The 19,630-nt window shown below is 37.7% G+C and overlaps 3 protein-coding genes and 1 pseudogene across 3 annotated transcripts in view; 1 reads left to right on the forward strand and 3 right to left on the reverse strand.

Annotated features, from left to right (window-relative positions):
• Nucleotides 1-18,886, reverse strand: part of LOC122066672 (serine carboxypeptidase-like 45) — a 26,982-nt gene extending 8,096 nt beyond the window's left edge. The window contains exon 1 of the mRNA XM_042630521.1: nt 18,855-18,886. The gene's annotated coding sequence lies outside the window, so the exon portion shown is untranslated. The remainder of the gene's footprint in view (nt 1-18,854) is intronic.
• On the reverse strand, nt 4,260-5,659 carry LOC122066676 (annotated as a pseudogene).
• LOC122066674 (uncharacterized protein At4g15970-like) lies at nt 8,821-11,414 on the reverse strand. The gene is made up of 3 exons (XM_042630523.1): nt 11,134-11,414; nt 9,679-10,044; nt 8,821-9,542 (listed from the first exon to the last, which is right to left on the reverse strand). The coding sequence occupies exons 1-3, from the start codon at nt 11,311-11,313 to the stop codon at nt 9,045-9,047; spliced, it is 1,044 nt and encodes a 347-aa protein (XP_042486457.1). The 5' UTR covers nt 11,314-11,414; the 3' UTR covers nt 8,821-9,044.
• LOC122066675 (protein MAINTENANCE OF PSII UNDER HIGH LIGHT 1) lies at nt 12,994-16,401 on the forward strand. Its single transcript, XM_042630524.1, has 3 exons — nt 12,994-13,283; nt 13,930-14,064; nt 15,950-16,401. Exons 1-3 carry the CDS (start codon nt 13,107-13,109, stop codon nt 16,247-16,249), a joined length of 612 nt encoding a protein of 203 aa, XP_042486458.1. The 5' UTR covers nt 12,994-13,106; the 3' UTR covers nt 16,250-16,401.
• Nucleotides 18,887-19,630: the final 744 nt, after the last annotated feature.

Consider the following 19,630-nt stretch of genomic DNA (forward strand, 5'->3'; position numbering starts at 1 on the left):
CCCACCCCAAAAAAATAAATAAATAAAAAAAAAAGATACAACATTATTTTCTACTTCTTCAGTGACACCCAAGATATGACAAGTATACGGGACCTGCCCGGGAGATTGTCGAGAGGTCCGGACCAAGAGATGACTTAGTACCAGGGTTTGGAAGATCAGTAATAACGTATAAACTTTAATCCCAAATTTCCTAGGGCTAGATTGTTGAACTAATTGATAATCTCTAGCCTTCTTAAGATGGTAAAACGTGTTTAAAACCTTAAGACCCATGGGTCAAAAAGGACAATATTGTGCTAAGGTTAATGGAGTCAGGGTAAGGTGTGGTACATTTTTTTTTTTTCTTAAATTTTATATTCCATGTTTGTCCTTCCCTTTTATTTTGTTTTGTTTTCCATGTATTAGCTCTATTGAAATGAATTGGAGGTTCCCTTCGGATTCAGCAAATCGATGGTGTTAGAAAACCACTCGACTTTCAGAAAATGTGATGACTCAGCCTAGTCAAACATAGCTAGGTCATCATATTTTTTTTTAAACAATAAATATGTAAGTACCAGTAAAAAAAATGAAAAAAAAAATACAAGAAATATATGGAAAAAAAAAAAACCACACGCACACACACACACAAATTAATTTGTTGTTCTTCATCGAAAAGTTTGATAGAAATTTCTTGAAGCTTCTCATGTATATGTTACAAATTCATTGTCCATCTAAATTTTTTGTTTACAAGTGAATAGTGGTTTCAATGGGAAAATAGAAATAGTTCGTCTTCTAAATTTATAAAAAGAAATTGTGTCTTGAACGACTATTGTGGAGGCTTTGAGAACACTTGTCCTAATTTTTTTTTCTCGATATCATTGCTACGAAGCATGAAATTTTCATTCTTTTGTCTTTGTGAAGATAATCTAAAAATTCAATCATTCCTCTAAGAATGTAATTTTCAATGTTATATACCAATCCATAATGCTGACCCCAAGTGTTCTGTAATTTCACTGATCCAAAAAACATGGCCAACTGTTTCAAAGTCTTCTTTTAATAAACGCAGCAAATAAATGTTTTATGAGTTTTCTCATCTAAGTTGATACTTTGCTTGTATAAATTATATAGTTTTGACTTATCGAAAAAAATATGACATTTTCACTTCACATTATTGGGTTCATTGGTTTTGTACTGTTTGGCCCTGATTTGGAAAGCTTGATGAAGGCGGCTGTTTGGTTGGAAGCTCCTTTTCTTCAGTTTGGACAAAACCAATTACCTTCATTTATCCTCAAAAGGAAAGGAAGGAAATCTCAATTAAACAATCTTCACTCAATGTGGGCCTAGGGGAAAAAAAAAACAGGATTTCGCTCCTCTATGGCACAACACAGTGTCCAGCATGCATCCAACGCCTAGAACCGCCTTAAGCTGCGTGCGATCACCTTGGGCTCTGTGCCAAGGCATTTCTGGCCATTGGATGCACGCCACGCACTGTGTTGCACCACAAATGAGCTCAATCTAAAAAACCATGTGTCATTAGCAAAGCAAGGAGATAAAGGAGTGGCTTGGATCCAACAATATGTTTCTACATTTTTAGGAAGTGGTTTGACATTTTGCAAGAAGGGTGCTGGCTAGATAGAAGAAGAGGCCCATGTTGGTCCACATCCAATTATTATTATTTATTTATTTGTTAACCAAGGTGTTCAAACCAGCTTATGCGCACTTCGATTAATTCTCGAGGAAACTAACATAGCAATTCATCGCCACGGTCTCTACTTAAATTGCAGATGCACAAATGAGGAATCGAACCTGTGACTGTATGCCTATCCACATGCACAATTCCCAATTCGCCCTAACCATCTGGGCAACCATGGATGGGTCCACATCCAATTAATGACACGGTACCTAATTATAAACCAGTATTTTTAGAGAAGATGTCTTTTGTCTAGGAGTGTATCTCCCACACCTGCACGAGACTTAATTGGGCCCCTTATTCAATTAGGTCCATAAGGGACAAGAGAATCATTTTACAATGAGGACGAGAGAGACAACCACAAGGGGCTGCTGTAGGAGCTACACTCCCAAATAGAAACAATTTTCCCTTATGTTTATTTTGGTATCTTTGGTAATGGTACTAAAAGAAAGAGAAGGCTGTGTTTGATGAGTATTCTTGGAATGCATTCTAGCTAGGTCGATATACATTCTAAGAGAGAAATCATATTAAACGTAGGCTACTAGGCTTGTTCTTTCACCCATGATCGTAAACATTTGAAAGCACTATTTATTTAACGTATATTTATCATCTACATCTTCTAAAATTTAACATTTTTCGGTCCCAAACTCCTCACCTCTGAAACTCTAAATCGTGGTTAAACAGCATGGATTATATAATTATACTTTGAAGACATTTGTAATTGTATAGTGAATTTTTTAAATTAAAATTATATTTGGTATGATTTCTTCAAATGCATTATCAACTTAGAATACATTTCAAGAATACATACCAAACAGATGGAGCATGAAACTTCATTGTCTCATTCCACATGCACAGCAATGGAAGTAAAAGTGATGTACTACTATAAGATTGAGCCATTTCAATTTTTCTTTTTTTTGGATAAAAGAATCCAGCCGGTATAGCACAAGAAACTTCGAGACAAAACAAGTGCAAAATGATCGTAATATCCTGCCTTTGTGTCTACTGAAGATGCTCTCATCTGTACTCTCATTGACCCATGCGTCTGATATTTCTCACACTGGATCAATAGGATTCTTTCGCCTTATTTTGTTCCCCTCAATGCAAAGAGTTCTTATAAAGACCATAAAAATGTGATGATTGAATTAAATACGTACAGCATTATGTGAGCGTGACAGCGTGTTAAGAGTCAGGGCTTCCTCCTTTAGGAATAGGATCCCACTAACCATTTGGACTCTTAGTGTATTACACTCGTTTCCAATTCACATCCAACATTATTATCTGTTTTGAATTGGTAGATGGAGTACATGTAAGGACTCATGCATCATCCTTCTTTAATAATTTATTTTTTTATTTTTTTATTTGTTTTCCACTTTTGGTCATAGTTTGCCAAATTGATTGGTAGGAACCTTTGCCACAAACTCACTTAAAATGTCAATTATTATTATCATATGATAAAATAGATAAGGTCTATTTTTTTATACAACTAAATCCCTTAATTTCTTCGTCACATCTGCCTCATAATAATAAAAATAATAAAATCTTAAAAAATCTAAGGTTATGGAAGAATTAGTAATTTAAACACAATAAATGTAAGAGCAAACACCAAAAAATACAATAAATAAACCAAGACAGATCACACAACACAGAGATTTAACGAGGTTCACACACCAAGGTGGTGTGCTACGTCATTGGGCAAAGAGAAGAAGTTCCACTATGCAGAAGAGAGATTACACCCAAGCAGTGGCGAAAAAATTCGTCCTGAAACCCTAGCTCAAAATCCCTCCCAAAATATAATTACTTTCTCAACAAGACAATAGTACATTATATACTCTAAGTCACGGGTCGACCCATCGGGTCGTACTCAATCCGGTCGAACCATACCAAGCCCCCGCACCCCCATACAAGATCAGTGATGGGCTCCAGCTGACTTGGGCCTATCGGCCCAATCCCTCTGCTTCCATCATAGATCTCAGAAAACTTTCCATTCGGGTCGCCACCAAAATATATCGAAGCGGGTCAATTTCCAAAACGGGTCAAGAATTCGAGACAAACTTAACAATAAACATGTATGAATATACATGGGGATGCATGCAAATACACGAATCTTTTTTCACTGCTCAGAATAGCCACATCATTTGTCGTCATAGCAAAATTACAGTGGGTGTGAGAGAAAATTCCTACTACGGGCATATAATAACTATTTTCCCAATGTTTTTAACAAACAAAAATATAGATTTTAGTACGGTAGGTGTCATTTGAAATAGGAGTAGGCAATGTGATTATGTTTTCTAAACGCTACACCGAAATACCCACAGCCTTAGAATCCGTAACAAGATTTATCAACATGCCAGGCTTCGAAGCCTTAAGCTTCTTAGCAGCCCTTCAGAATCAGTCCACATTTGTCAATGGAATTCAAGACATTGAGCCCTCAACACCCACAACCCACCCAGCTTTGCAAGCATGATTTAAATAGAACTTAGTGTCATGACTTATTATCTAGAATAACATAAAAGAAAATTTCCCTTCAATTTGATAAGAAATGAAACTTTCCTAAGGATAGGGAAATTCTAAAAATGGAACTTAAGATAAATCAAAGAGCCTTTAACCCATTGACAAACACTGAAGCAAAGACATCCATTTCCTTCTTATTGAGAGCCAAATCAATCTCAACTCCACCATCTAAATTCCGGCTCTCTTTCATAAATATGGATCCTGTTCTATCATTTGATACAAATTCCACCTTCTTTGGCTTCCCCCACCCAAAATCCAACCCATAAAGTCCAAACCTTGGTGATCCAGCTGCTGCAATAACTCTCCCAGACTCCGCACTCAGCAAATCTGAAACACCATCCTCAAAACCTCTCAAAACCCCTTTGTTCAGTTCCCTAATGGCCTCTCCTATCAACTTTGTTGCCACAACAAATCCATCTTCTCTTAACAAATAACTTCTCTCTGCAACCACCACAAAAGGCCTGATACAATTTCCAAAGTACGTCGCCGGGATCGGCGGCTCCACTCGTGCCCTGCAATCAACATTTATCACGAAGCGAGTCTGAGTATTGTTAGGCATAGACTCAGTTGCTGCTTCTTCTGCTTTAAGTAAATAAACCCAAATGAAAGCACAAGTTGCCATATATGTAGACACATGAATTGGTTGTTCATCTTTGTTGTGTTGAGCCAAGATCCAATCCTTAAGTGTCTTAAGGTTGGTTGGATTCAGCTCAAACGTAGCTTGAAACATGTCGGGTTGGAGCTTGATGTCCATCACTCTTAAACATCTATTTCCAGACACCAATTCCGATCCCATAAATCTTTCTAACTCATTCAAGTATACCTTTTCTATGCTATTGGGGTCCTCAATTACAGTCCTATCCAAGAATGGAAGTGGAAGTGGAAGTGGTTGAGTTGCATCTCCTAACTTGGAAATCAAAGCCCAAGTCACCATGAAGTGGGCATATGCTCTACCATCAATGAAGGAATGGTTAGTAGTGGTTCCAATAGAGAAACCAGAATTGGAGAATTGGGGGAAACTGTGACCTGTATTGCCAGCAATGGAAGAATTGGTCCAGATGATGGTAAGTGATGGACAAGGGGATTGGATTCATTTACATCTCTTGCATGGTCGCTGGAGAGAGAGCTGAAGTCTGCTTCGGATTCGGCTATGGTTAATGATATTGAATTGCCGTCGAAGTAACGGATTATGGGTTTATAGGAATCTTGAGGCCATGAAAGATTACCTGCAAGAGGGTAGAAGTGGATAAGGGTGGAAGAGAGTGAGAGTTTAATTTGTGGAAGGAGAGATTGGGTGAAATGAGTTAATGGGTGGGGGTAATCATAGAAGAAAAGGATTTGTGGAGGTGGTAATGGTAACCAGAGTTGGTCGAAGAATGTGAGAGGGATATGGACGGCGACACCTGAAGGGACGGAACCCGGCGGTGGAGCAACTTGGCATTGGTCGAGCACCTTCAGTACTGCTTTGCATGGCGCCATGAAAGTAGAGTAAATAAGCACAAACTAGAAATGGATTTTAGCCTATAAATAAGCACAAACCAGTATTGGATTTTAGCATATAAATAAGCACAAACTAGTAATGGAAACCTTTAGGTTCACTGTTGGATTAGTGCATGCATCATCACCTACCTCAAATTCAAAGTAAACCTAACTTTCGAAGTTCCATATTTCATTTTGACCTAAAAGAAAAGAGAAAAAAAAGTTGGAGTTTGCATGGGAAACAACAATCTCGTTAACCTAAAAGAATGTAGAAAACGAATGGAAAATGTTAATAAAATCACATAATTGTATAAAAAGATTTATGTGGTTTAACAAAATTATGTATGTCCACAATGAGATAATATACCACTTCACGATCAATGGAGAATAGCGAGAGAAAGATTTCTCACTATAAATAGATAGATTTACCCAAATACCCAATTGCCTTTAGCCTCTTAACGAAGAATTTTTTATTTCAGATAATATGCACATGCTCTTTCTTTTTTAATATTTTTGAATTTACATCTTTGCATGTACATCTACCTAGACGTTGGAACGACAAGTGTTGGATCCTCACATATATATCTAGATGAATGGATTAGCAAATGATCCAAACTTAATATTTTATGATCTTTCAATAACAATTCATGTGGATATGCTAAATATTGCTTGCTAAGTTCACACACAATTACCTTAACTCACAATAACAAAAATAATTGTTTAAGAGTGGATCAGGTTCTTGTATAATCTTAATCCACACGCATAGAATCTATATAAAGAAAAATCTAAAAATAAATTCTATATGTGCATATCAGATTGTACGAGAACCATATCTGCAAAGCGGATATTTAAGACGGCCAAAAGCCATTTCAAATGATAGAAAACCATCGCTATCTGGGTGGGCCAGGGTAAAATGGGTTAAAGCCGTCACAAAAGTGTTTGGCAGATCAACCATCTCCCAATGGAAACAGAGGCGTTAGCAACTTATTTTTAGATATGGTTGGTAGCTTTAGTCTCTCAAAAGAAACCTATTGGGACACTAATTATTGTGGTGATAAAGTTCGGTGAAAATTTAATTTTTCATATAAATAATGCAACTTGTTGTGATCGAAGTGGTGAAATGAGGAGTTCTAACTATGGTTTAGAAATCGGATCGATTCTTCGCTGTTATTGTATTACTATAATATGGATAAAATCAAGGGTATTTTTATTTGATCTAAATGGATCCGGATTGGGATCAAGTCAATGTCACCCCTATCCAATCCTAAGACCAATAAACACCCCATGTGAGTGGTCCAAGGTGTGCCTAATAGAAGTTGAACTCAGAACATCTAAGTTTACAGCTCGTACCAAGTTTGTTGGTCACTAATTACACTACCCCTTGGATTCAACATATGATTTGTCTTAATTAAGCATCTATGAAATGCATCTCTAGATGGGGGAGCCTATAGGCGATTCTATATGTCATTTTTGGATGGGCCATTTCATCTATGGCTAATATAGTAAGTGTCAGCCTAAAAGCATTAAAAATCATCTCATCCAATCAACATGGTAATTTTCATTACGATTTAAAATAAGTGGTGCTCTATGATTAGACTCTACCAAAAAGCAAAAAAAGTGCTATATGATTATATAATTGTATTTAGTTTCAAAAGTTGAGAGAGGGCAAATCCAATGATCAAATTCAGCACCTTTTTGACTTTAGAACTATTGGTTTAACAAGAATTTCTATAATGCTATTCAAAGAAAAACAATTTCGCATAATTCTCACGTTTAAGAAATATTAAATTTCTCATAACTCTCACACTAAACAATTTTTTATTTTCTTAGGTGACAAAAGATGCCAATATAAACACGATAATTCGTATCTTTGTCGACCATTGATCTAAAGAGATAAGATGATACATCTGGAAAGCTTCTCATTCTCAAAAATAAAATATGAAACTAGATCTTATCTCTAACAAGGGTTGGGGAGATGTGGGATGGGAGGAGGAATAATAAACTTAAGAACTTAATTTGGAGTGGTGTGAAGTGGGATCCAACAAGGATCCGTATAACAAACTACACGAAATTTTCAGAGTAGGGGTGGAGGCATGAGGGACAAGGGGAGATGGGCATGGTGCAATGCGTGCATGGTGGTAGGGGCCGAAGTCTCAACAGGAGGGTGGGGATTCTATCTTCACTATTATGGGTTGTTTTATCAGGGGAAAAAGAGCGTTCCCTAGGCGCATGACCTCTATGCTAGTAAAAGGACCAATGAAGGGACTCACATGGGCATCAAGAGAGTTTAGAATGGGTTTTTTAGGTTTCACAGGGGTGTGAACATCATTTCGCCACCTTATATGTCTAAGCACAGGGGACACGACAGGAGAACATTCTTTTCCTCTTGTATTAATTAGTAAAGTGGGCTTACGCCCATTTCACTTTATAACATCAGTTGTGGGTTATTTTTGTTTCGGCTTATGGACCTGGCCTGAGCCAAGCCAGTCCATGGCAAGGTGGCCCAGGACAGCAAAGGCCAGGAAGGCCCAGGAGGGTCCAGCCCATTTTCAATTATGTAGCTTAAGCCCATACAATTTTAAAAATAAGTTGGGCTCGTTTTTAAATCCACTTTGGCCTTCTTTTAAATTCTATTTTGAAGGCTTTAACCCAACCCTTGTGTGGATCAGGCCGACCATAGGTGGTGGGCCGTTCCAGTGGAGCCCAGTCATTATTTTTTAATTTAATCCTGACGTTAAAGAGTTGGATGTTAGTCTGTTACAGGCTTTTTCTTAGGGTTTTTCCTTATGGGCAAGCACGTACTTGTTGTACGGGACAACAGGAATCCAGAAAGGTATTCAGTTTGGTCAGGTAATCGTACAAGAACTAGGTGTCTGGTCTACATTTGGAATCCACTCAATTTTTTAATCTGTTGTAAGAAGAGAAAGATTGAGTAAATTCCAAATGTGTATCAGGCACCTAATGAGAATGGTTCTCGAGGACCTGATTCAAACTCAGGAACAACAGGTCCAGACACTGGCATGTGTGGAACAAGAGGGTGAGATTCATTAACATCTCTTGCATGGTCGCCGGAGAGAGAGCTGAAGTCGGAGTTGGATTCAGCAATGGTTAATGATATTGAATCGTGGTCGATGTAATGGATTATTGGTTTATAGGAATCATTAGGCCATGAAAGATTTCCAGAGGGTAGAAATAGATCATGGGTTTTGTATCAGTTGATTGGGGTTTGGTACAGAGGAAACAAACATAACTAAGACCAAAGCCATCCATCAATCTAGCACCCAAGTGAGCTATTTAGTATATTTTCATGGGGATGGTTTCCCAAAATAAACAAGGAAAACTTAACCCATGTTTATAATCCTTTATATCTAATTTCAGGAACTTTTCACCATATCTTGCATTCACTTGGAGCTCTCCAAATAGCAGAAGACCCAACCAATCTTCTCTTCTCAGTAGGCAGTGCAGTGAAGTTCCTCCAGTCTTCAAGAACAAGTCTAAGGTCATGGAGCTTCTTCTCAATTCCAACACAGCAGTTTGCATGCATTGTACAAACTTTGTTCATATCCTTACTTGGCTGACAGAATCCCCCAAAGTAGCTAGTGTCTAAATATCTAATCTTCAACCCATTGGTGATAACATTCTTATCATTTTTTATCATTTCGAAGACAGATTGATCATGAGAATTCGGATACTGAACCCTTGACTTGTACCAGTATTTGTAGAACTCAATTGATTTCAAGTTTGATTTTACAAAGTTGAAACCTCCATTGGCTTTGTTGTTTCTATCTGTTGGATTACCTTGATAATAATCACAGGCAATACTAATTTCAGCATCATCAGTGAAATGTGGAAATGGGTCTCTGAGCCACATCACATCTGCATCCTGCAATCAGTCCATTCCACTATGAATTTAAATTCAGAGTAAAACAGAGTATTATTGTGGATGTAACAGTAAAGCTGCGGACACTCTATTGCATTGATCTGATCAACTAGATAGAGAGGAAGAACCAAATTCATACCGTGAATGCGAAATTATAGCCCAATTCTAGAACTGTCCTTAAGAAGTCGATTCTCCTCCACATAAGCTTGAGGTAGTCTAATGTCATGAACCTTTTCTCGGAGGCAAAGTCTACTCCTGGGGTAGTGAGGGAGTAGCAGTGGGGATGTATGGACTTGCACCACTCAAATGACTTGTGATCTACAGCAACAATGAGGAGGTAGTTCAAGAGAACTTTCGTTCCTTCTCCGATTCGGAAGCTCTCTAGGAAGAGGTCCATAACAGAGCCAGGAACTGCCCATGCTTCATTTAAGGTGGTGATTATGACAGTCTTGTTCACCATGGAAGCTCTCTTCAATACAGTTGCTAGCTCATTGTATTCTGCATTCTGTAATAAAATAAAGCAAGAAAACTTTGAGTATTAGACTCAAAAGCATCATCACTTCATGGCCCAAAATCTTCTATAGAAGACTTGAACTGTATCTCAATTCGGCAGCATGCCCAGCCTTTTCCCTTTATTAGCTTATTAGGAAAAGGCTGCGCACGCCACCAGGCTGCCTGGCCATGTATCTGTTTCTCCTCCCCCCTCCTAGTGAAAAGACCCCTTAATCTTGGCTGTTCCCCCTCCCATGTATCTACCACCAGCTATCTTACCCGGAGCGGGCAGCCTGCCCAAGCCTCTCCTTTAGCTTATATAGCATTTCAATAGAGAGAAAGCAAAACAAAAGAAAATTTCAATGCAACAGTAATAAATTTAAGGTTTATCGGATGACTCTGACCATCTAACCAATCAATTTGGTCAATGCTAGATTCATGTTAGGTCTATCGAATACATTACTCAGGTGGCCAACTCAAAATATTTTCTAGATATCTAACAATCAGAATTCGCGTATCACCACTACACATTATACAAGCTGAGGAGGTGGTGTGGAGTAGATACTTTGTTACCCTACATAGAGTAGAAAACCTTTTAACTTAAATTAAAAGGAGAAAAATTCGTCCAACCACTACTCTTCACCATCCCATAGATCTTAACTTTCAAACCTCAAATTTGTTAAAATTTCATGTGAACAAGGAACTTTGAGATCTACTTATTTACAAAATTTGAGCTCGTGGAAGACATTAAGGACACATTAATTAATAAACTTATCAAGAGAAGGGGTTTAAGGGGAGGGGCTTAGGAAACTTTTATCCAAAATAAAAAAAAAAAAATAAAAACCATTGATTTCTAAGCAATTATGGACATAGTTCAATATTTTATTTTAGGGCATATTTGGAATTGCTTCAATTTTTTCCCCTACTCCATAATTGATCAAAGGAGTGAGCATCTTTTGTTAAAGAAGAAGAAGAAGAAGGAGAAGAGAGTTGTGACCCCCCCGCCCCCAAAAAAAAAAAATCATTCCACAGTTGACATTTGCTATAAAACCAGGAAACCAAAAAAATTAAGTGAAAGAGGATGAGAGAAAATAGGGCTTACAGATTGAGTTCCCAGAATGCGTGAGGTGATCCCCTTAATCATGATGGGGTTATTTACAGGAAAATAGAAGAGGAAGCAAATAACAAAGAGAAGAGCAAAGGAGACAAGAGGCTTAAACCACTTCAACTCAGGCATCTCTCTCATCATCACCTCAGCTGTTCTCGTCTTTTCTGCTTCCATCTTCAAACCGGAATTAAACAAAAACCCAATTTATTATTTTTCACTTTGTACATTTTTGTTTTTGATCTGCTTAGAAGTAAGTTGGAGAGAGAGAGAGAGAGAGAGAGAGAGAGACAGAGAGAGAGCTGTTGACTACTTTATGTGAAAACGGCTTTTCCACTTCATGCTTAGAATGTGAACTATCAACCAATAAACATTCATTTATATTCTGACACGTGTCATATGATACCTCCAGGCTCCTTTGTAGGAGAGATTTCCGAACCAATCCAGAGTCCCAAGTGGATAAACTATACTGCAATTGATGGTTTACCAGCTCAGAGTTTTTTTTCGGTTCTTTTTTTTTTTTCGGGAAAGAGGAGTTACATAAGTCCATATACAAAACATGAGGCAGAAAAAAGGGTTGGGGCTGGGGAGGGGGTTGCTAAATATTTGCTCGAGGGTTAAAAAAACAGAAGTGTTAGAACTACTGTTAACAAAAACGTGTTTAATACGGATATGAGAGAAAAAAGGGTTAGGGTCAGGGGGTTGCTAAATATTTTGTTGAGGGTTAAAAAAAGAGGTGTCAAAAGACTCAGAACCATGGTAACCATTTTTAGTTTAAATCAACTATATTATGAATGTATATGCTAATATAATAAATCTGAGATTGTATATATATATATATATATATATGTGCGTGTGTGTGTAAAAATATGAAGGTGAGAGGAGCTATAATGTACGTACACAAAATGCACACATTAATTACCAATGCTTTGGCACATGTGCATTCGAGAGAGAATAATATGGAGGGAGAAAATTGTTGTCCAGCCACACCGTCACCTCCTAGACACAATTGGGTATGAAAATACCTAGTGTGCACAGAGGCAATTGAGTCATTTCTCGCTTAGTTTTGTTTAGGCATAGAGGGCACAAGCAGACAACGTTTTCTTTTGCACTTGAATATAAAGTATATAATTTATAATGGAGAAATGAACCCTACCCATTTGAGTGTCTTTATGCTTAGACATAGATGGATACAAAAAAAAACAATATTGCCCCCACTCAGATGCCTCACACAGTCTTCCATTGGCTTGAACATTGACCGCACAAGTGAATAGATTTCTCTTAACCATTTGTAATATAATATAATAATGTCAGTAGAACAACAACTGCCTAGCGTAGTTGATGAGCAGTGAGTCTGCAAAAAACCCATGCTCACCATGACCTCTCCTGGTTGTTACCTACTATCCTCCACACCTATCAAAAAAAAAAGAAAAAAAAAAGAAAGCAAAGATATGCAAAATCATTATTTAATAAACTCTTTTTCATCAAAAGTATGTTAATAGAATCTTTGAGAGAAGGAAGGAAATGAAAATTTTCAAACTAACCCAAAGGAAAATGATATTACGATTAAGTAAAAGGGAAAGGGAAGGCGATATTTTTTCTCTTACAAATTTATTAGGTACCTGAGCTTTATGTTAATAATAATTTCTACCTTGGTGTAATTTGTCCAAATATAATATATTTTTTCTTAAGAAGTAAATTAGAGTTTAATAATCACAGGTGGATCTGGGTTCTCTACTATGATTCTTATTCTAAGGTCAAGATTGACACAAAGGCTGTAAGAGTTTGAGCACCAGATATTCTCTCGTAATCTCATTCCCTATGTTCCTACTGCCACGTAGCCACCCCAAAATCCATTCGAAATCAACCCAAAAATCCCACCATAGATCCTTCTCCCTGAAAGCCAAAAACTGTTGGAAGAACCAAAACTTTGCCACTCCATCTTTACCTTGTTTTGCTGATTAACTCCAATGGCTTGTGCTTCTCAAGCTCTGATTTCTGCAAATACTTGCTCTTTTCCCTCTTCTAGATTTTTGAAGAAACACAAAGGGAATGGTAAGGGTGACTTGTTCACAATCCGAGCTTCATCCACCTCTGATGCTGAGGAATCTGACTGCAATGATGAAGAATGTGCCCCTGATAAGGAGGTAAAATTAAATTTCTCCTTTTGTTCCAGATCTTGTCCTTGAATTTTAAATAACCTTAATGTTTGTGTCTCCTTGAGTCTTAAGTGTACAATGTGGACTGGGCTGTGTTTAATAGTTTAGAAGGAAGAAGAGGACTAAACAGATTGCAAGAAATACTGGTATTAATGTTTCTGGGTTTTTGATTTTATGTGTCAATCCACTTCTCCTGGATTGTTGACCAGAAGATTTTATGGATTGGTTGTGTTTGTACATCAATAATGGGTGGATGAGTGTTTTAATGAACTACTGTAGAGTTTCTTAAAGATTGTCTATTTTTTCTGAGTTGATTTTCTTGAATTTCTGGTTGATTCAAATGATTGCAGCTTTGGGTTACTGAATTCTTGGTCCATTTGACAAATTTTAGGTTGAAATATATATATGAACATCAGCTGAATGAATGATTCAACATTTCACATGTATGTTGATTCTTTCAGGGTTGAATGGTAAATCATTTGAGTGTCTTGAAACTTAAATTAATTCAGGCCACCATGGGGTTTGATTTTTAAAAATTATCAACCAGGTTCTGGACCATGCACGAATTAGCAGCATTGTATGATGATGATTTTAGGTATTTGATGTAAGAGTTAAAATTGTGTGGCAAATGTAGGTTGGTAAGGTCAGCGTGGAATGGTTAGCGGGTGAGAAGACCAAAGTGGTTGGGACATTCCCACCTCGTAAAAAGGGTTGGACCGGCTATGTTGAGAAGGACACTGCAGGGCAGACTAACATATATTCAGTGGAGGTAAGGTGTTTCTGGTTTTCTAAGCATGAAAGTTTCAGCTTCCATACCTTCTTTTTTCTGTGTTTAGCAGCATGTTAAGGAAAGGAGTTGAGCAGTTTCAAAGGTTTTGAGACCTAGTAGACCATGTAACACTTTTGTATTGGTAATGAACAATAAAATGAAGAAAAAAAATTTTGATGTCATTTCATCTCCCCTAGATATGATACAGCCTGCATCCAGCATGCTAGAAATGAAAATTTTCAGCAAATGATTAACATAAGCAGACAAAGATTGACAAGGAGGTGCCTATCGCTGCTTAGAAAAACTAAAGAACAAGGATGTCTTTGTATTATTTAGTTATTTATTTTTATTGTTGAAAGATTGATCTTGAAGGGCTAGGATCCATATAGTGGACCCCATCTAGCTGTGTTTTACTTCGTTACTGTTATTTTTTGTTCTGTTTCCTTTTACTTTTCCTTTTTCTGTCCTTACTCGGATCCCCATTAATTTGAGATAAAGCTTTGTTGTTGTTGTCAAGATTGATCTTGGAGTTTTATACACACTAATATGTTGCACACAGTAATATGACAAATAGAAGAGCAGAAAAAATTAAGTTGTTCCTCAGGAAACCAGTTTGGTGGATCTTAAAGAATAACAATATAGAACCATGAATAATTTAGAAATGTCAATTGACCTCCTTGTAGAATGAATTTTACCAAATAGATAATTCAAAGGCCCCTCTGGAACCATGACTGGATGCTGTTAGTCAACACACAAATTATATAATTTTTTCATTAACCTCTGTCAAAATCTGATTTGCTTATTGTCAGTAATTATTCCACTTCTTAATCTAGTGTTCGGTGATCATGACACTTACACAAGTTGTGTTTATTCATCCGAGGTAACCCTGTTCTAGTTGTCTATCAGTCCTAAACTGTCATATAAGTTTCTTGCCTGATTTTCCTACTATTTGGTAAACCTTAAGAATCATCCCAAAGAGCTCTCTGACGCCATTTAGATCATATAGTTAGGAGGGGTGGTAAAATGAGATAAGCTCTCGAGTAATTAACCTTTGTTCAGAAGTCATCAAGGGTAGAGATGGTTAGTAAGGCTTCAACCTTTCATTGACCTAGTCTTTCTGCATGCAGATGATAAATTGATCCTGCACGCTGATAATGAATCAATAACGTAGTTACATCTGAATGAAAACATAACTAAATACATGTATTTCTATGTATCTACAAATATTTGTTGACATTTTACATGCATATGTTTTTGTCTGAGTCTCCCTAAGATTAAGTGTACACATAGAGTCACAGACTTCTTTCATGTACACCTCCTTTTGGCTAGACAATGAGAATACTTCCTGCAGCAGAGAGCTAACATGTTACACGTGGTTGAAATGGAATGGGGAATGAGCCTCCTTGGTCTCTCTTTTTCTTTCTTTTCCAATTTTTCTTTTCTCATCTGGTCAATATCAAAACATCCCAGTACAAACCCAGGTTTATTGTATATCTCAGAAATATTTGAAACTGATCGAGCAAAAAAAAAAATGTTTTTTAATGTCCAATGGGCTAGACTGTGAAGATGCATGCATCTATGAGCCGAGCAGCAGTGTGAACGTGTGATACAGAAGGTTGAAAGAGACAAGCAGAAGCTACTCCTTCAAACCCCACCCCCACCCCCATTATTTTTTTTTTTGTTGGGGGCAGGGGGGGTTGGGCAGGGAGTGGGGAGAGTGGCAAGAGACATTTCTACCATCTTCTTTGGACTTATCAAATAGTATATACCAGTTTGCTATAGGTTTTCTGTCCTCAAGTGTGACAGTGTGCATTATTGGGTATCTTGTTTCTTTTAGTACTTGTATATTGCACCTAATACCTTTAATTTGTACCCCATTTACCAGCCAGCTGTCTACGTTGCAGAAAGTGCAATAAGCTCAGGGACTGCAGGCACTTCTTCTGAAGGATCTGAGAATACAGTGGCAATTGCTGCCGGCTTGGCTCTCATCTTCGTCGCTGCTGCTTCTTCAATACTAATACAAGTTGGTAAAACCTCCCCTCAGGTGCAAGCCTCAGAATATGCTGGCCCATCTCTTAGTTATTATATCAACAAGTTTAAGCCAGCAGAAATCATCCAGGCTTCAATCCCAGCCCAGCCTGAAAATTCTCCAGCTGTAGTTGAAAGTTCTGCTTCCTCAAGTTGATGTTGAATCAAATGGCCAGCCAGAGTCTCCTTCAGATGTAAGCAATGCGTCTTGAACAATTCAAAGAGGGACTTGGCTAGGTTTCTATCATTCAGGGATTTTGTATACCATTAACACACACCTTTTTATATGAGAATATACGTGATTTGCCACATTGAGTTGTCGACACTCTAAAAGCTTACAGACTCCTTTCTTAGCATAGCACTGTGCATACTAGGCTGACCAATCTGCTTAAAAAATACACTGATAAAGTCATTGTTTAGATCAGGAATCCAACATTTTGACTGAATTCATTCTTATTTTCTCATGCCCTGTTTATTCTTGTTGACAATGAGAAGAACTACACTTTGTCTTGCATTTAGTGTTAAACTTGAGCTGTTATGTGCTTGCTATAGTTTTCTTTGTTGGAGGGAGTGGGGTTACCACTGGCAATGCATTCAGGAGCTGCACTTCACTGAATGCAGGCTCATGGAGCTTGGTTGTAATATGCTATTTTTCTTGCATAACCTCAAGCTCGAAGTGCACCCTATTTGTTGGCATGGTTGTGCAGAACATATCAAGATTGATCATCTTGAAACTGATTTAACAGATGTTAAATCTAGATGTTTCCTAGGGAAGATTACATGCAACATGGGTTTCATACTTGGTTCTGGTTGAAGACCCTAGAGGGGGATTGTGTTTTCTAAGTAGAAAGTGCCTATTTATCTGGTCACATTATGGGCAACTACAGTAGTTCAACACCTTCAAGCCACAGTTTAAAAAGGCCAGCAACTGCAGTTATTCAAGAGAGTTGAATCTTAATTAACCAAACTGGTAAGAGTTATGAAACTGATGGGCACTTCTGTGTAACATGAGATATTTATGCCTGGCAGGGTCATGAAACTGATGAGCAGGCACTTCATCTTTGAACCCAGTTTTTACCAGAGTTCTTATGAGCAGAACCTCAAAATGGCCAAACCAACCTGATTCTAAGTTCTTCCCCGTGGAGTCTGTTTGCAGTTATTTCACATGCATTGAGCTTTCATCTGAGGAGGTAACCCGCAAATATAAATCATGCCCATTACGATGGTGACTTTCTAAGTATGCGTTACCAATTATTAGAAAAAACTTTAGAGATGTTCGTAAAATACAATGACATTTTATTATCTAATACCGGCATATTTTTTTGAGAGTAACATCATTGGAGCTACAAATAGGTTTAAAGAAAGAGTAACTCACTGCACGGGGCTCCCGCTACTGTAGGATCTGGAAGGGGCAACGTTACCCAACCTTACCCATTACTTCACAAAACAGGCTGTTTCTAAGTCAATGGAATAGGTCTAGTTAATGAAAAACCACATGAAAACCACACAATTCTTCCTTTTTAAAACAAATCATCCTATAATGTATCATCATCAAAACCTTCCCTATCAGTAGTAAGGTAAAAGGTCTCTGAACTGTTGGCATAAACTATAAGCTCTCTCTCTCTCTCTCTCTCTCTCTGTCTCTCTCTCACACACAACAGTTTCCTGCCTTCTCCTTTTGCTAGCTCCACACCCCACAAGCTCAGAGAACACTCTCTAATCTCAAAAATCAATTGTGAGGGACCACACCATCTAACATCCTCCATCTGTTTTTATTCATAAAATATTATTAAATGCCTAGACACAGCAGGCGCAGAAAGACTGTTCTGCCCCAACCTTGCAAGGCGTCAAGGATTTTTTCACACACCCTCCCATTGGCACGGAAACTGATGTGTGCCTGCACTAACAGGTTAACGTTCTTCTCTCTCTCTCTATTGATTAACAGTTTCGTGCCCTCTCGTTTTGTTGGCTCCCCACCCCTACAAGCTCAGAGAACACTCTCTCTGATCTTAAAAATCAATTGTGAGGGACCACACCATCTAACATCCTTTATCTGTTTATATCCATAAAATATTACTAAATGTCCAAACACAACAATCGCAGAAAGACCGTTCAGCCCCAACCTTGCAAGGGCACTAAAGATTCTTTCACACGTCCTCCTATTGGCACAGAAACTGATGTATGCCCGTGCTAACAGTTTAACGTTCTTTTGCCTTATTTTTATTTAAAAAAGACAATTTTGTTTCTTTAATAAACTAATATTTAGATTACCCTTTAATGGGTTTAAAGAGATTGAGTAACATTTGTCACTTCTTATCATCAAAACCTCTATAACCAATAATCAGGGTTTACCTTTTGGTTTGAATAGTAAAATCGGACAGATTCAAGGGGTTCCTCATTAAGGAAAAGAAAAGACTTTATAACAAACGGTTCTTTAAATGGGACAGCTATATTTAGATTGTCTACAACTAGTTAATCTTGTGATGAAAAGCCTCTTTTCTATATCCTAATCTAAGTGGTCATCTCTTTGGTTAAATGTGCGTAGCTGTGTATACTTTATGGGCAAGGGATTGGCATTCTGCCTGCATGCCTTGGCATCTATGCGGCCCATCAACGGAAGGTGTAAGGAAATTTGTCAAAGAGTGGGTGAGGAGAATGAGGGGAGAGTATGTCAAGAGAGCGAAGGGAATATAGAAGTCTGTGCAGAGATACATCTTCTCCGGGACTGTTTCACAGGTCGAGATCGAGAGATCGAGAGAGAGAGAGAGAGAGAGAGAGAGAGAGAGAGAGTTCTCCCAATTCTTATAATGAAAACTCCGTGGCTGCACTCTTGTACAAGTTTAAATGTGTTGATATCAGTATTGGTGTCCATGTCAGTCATGATCAATAGTGATTGGGTAGTATTGGACGCAATTTTAAAAATGGACCACTTTTGGTCGATTCAACCGATCTATATAGGCTAATAAGACCATTTTTTTTTTAGGTAAAAGGGTTATTACGATATCAATACTTAGAACCATGCTTTCATGAGAGAGGAGATAGAACCGTTGAATTATTGGATTTGATGAACACACTTCAAACAATTACGTCGTTGTCTCATTCCAGTCGTTCTCTGCAAAAGAGTAGGACAAAAAATGAAGCATAGATATTCTTTATGGTAAACAATGAAAGTATAGATTTCACATATTTCAAATTTGGCGCTAATGGTTGGTTTGGGTAAGATAACCAAAACATGGTGAAATGATAGAAAGTAGCTGATCAAACAAGCTTTGTTTTGGTCGCCTAAAGGAAGTATTAGTTGAGAATGCCATATGCCATTTTGCCTTGTGGAAGTTTGTTAGCAATCAAATTAAGTTAAACCTTTATCCAATTCATTACTTGTTTTACCAGCTAATTTCTAGTTTACTTTGATTTTGCTCTACTCTGTCCCACGTACTAGATGTCCTGTGTTTTTTGTTACCTCAAAAAATTTGTAACATTATGAACTTTTATCAATTCTTTTTCTGTAGTGGTGTTGAGCTTGGGCATCATAAACGGG

The sequence above is a fragment of the Macadamia integrifolia genome, unplaced genomic scaffold (assembly GCF_013358625.1).
Source record: "Macadamia integrifolia cultivar HAES 741 unplaced genomic scaffold, SCU_Mint_v3 scaffold2520, whole genome shotgun sequence".
Classification (NCBI taxonomy): domain Eukaryota; kingdom Viridiplantae; phylum Streptophyta; class Magnoliopsida; order Proteales; family Proteaceae; genus Macadamia; species Macadamia integrifolia.

Coding starts and splice junctions, on each gene's coding strand:
- LOC122066674 (XM_042630523.1), bottom strand. CDS start 11,313: ATGGAAGCAGAAAAGACGAGAACAGCTGAGGTGATGATGAGAGAGATG. Junction 10,045..11,133: donor GCATTCTGGGAACTCAATCT/GTAAGCCCTATT, acceptor ATTTTATTACAG/AATGCAGAATACAATGAGCT. Junction 9,543..9,678: donor GCTATAATTTCGCATTCACG/GTATGAATTTGG, acceptor GACTGATTGCAG/GATGCAGATGTGATGTGGCT.
- LOC122066675 (XM_042630524.1), top strand. CDS start 13,107: ATGGCTTGTGCTTCTCAAGCTCTGATTTCTGCAAATACTTGCTCTTTT. Junction 13,284..13,929: donor AATGTGCCCCTGATAAGGAG/GTAAAATTAAAT, acceptor TGGCAAATGTAG/GTTGGTAAGGTCAGCGTGGA. Junction 14,065..15,949: donor CTAACATATATTCAGTGGAG/GTAAGGTGTTTC, acceptor CCCATTTACCAG/CCAGCTGTCTACGTTGCAGA.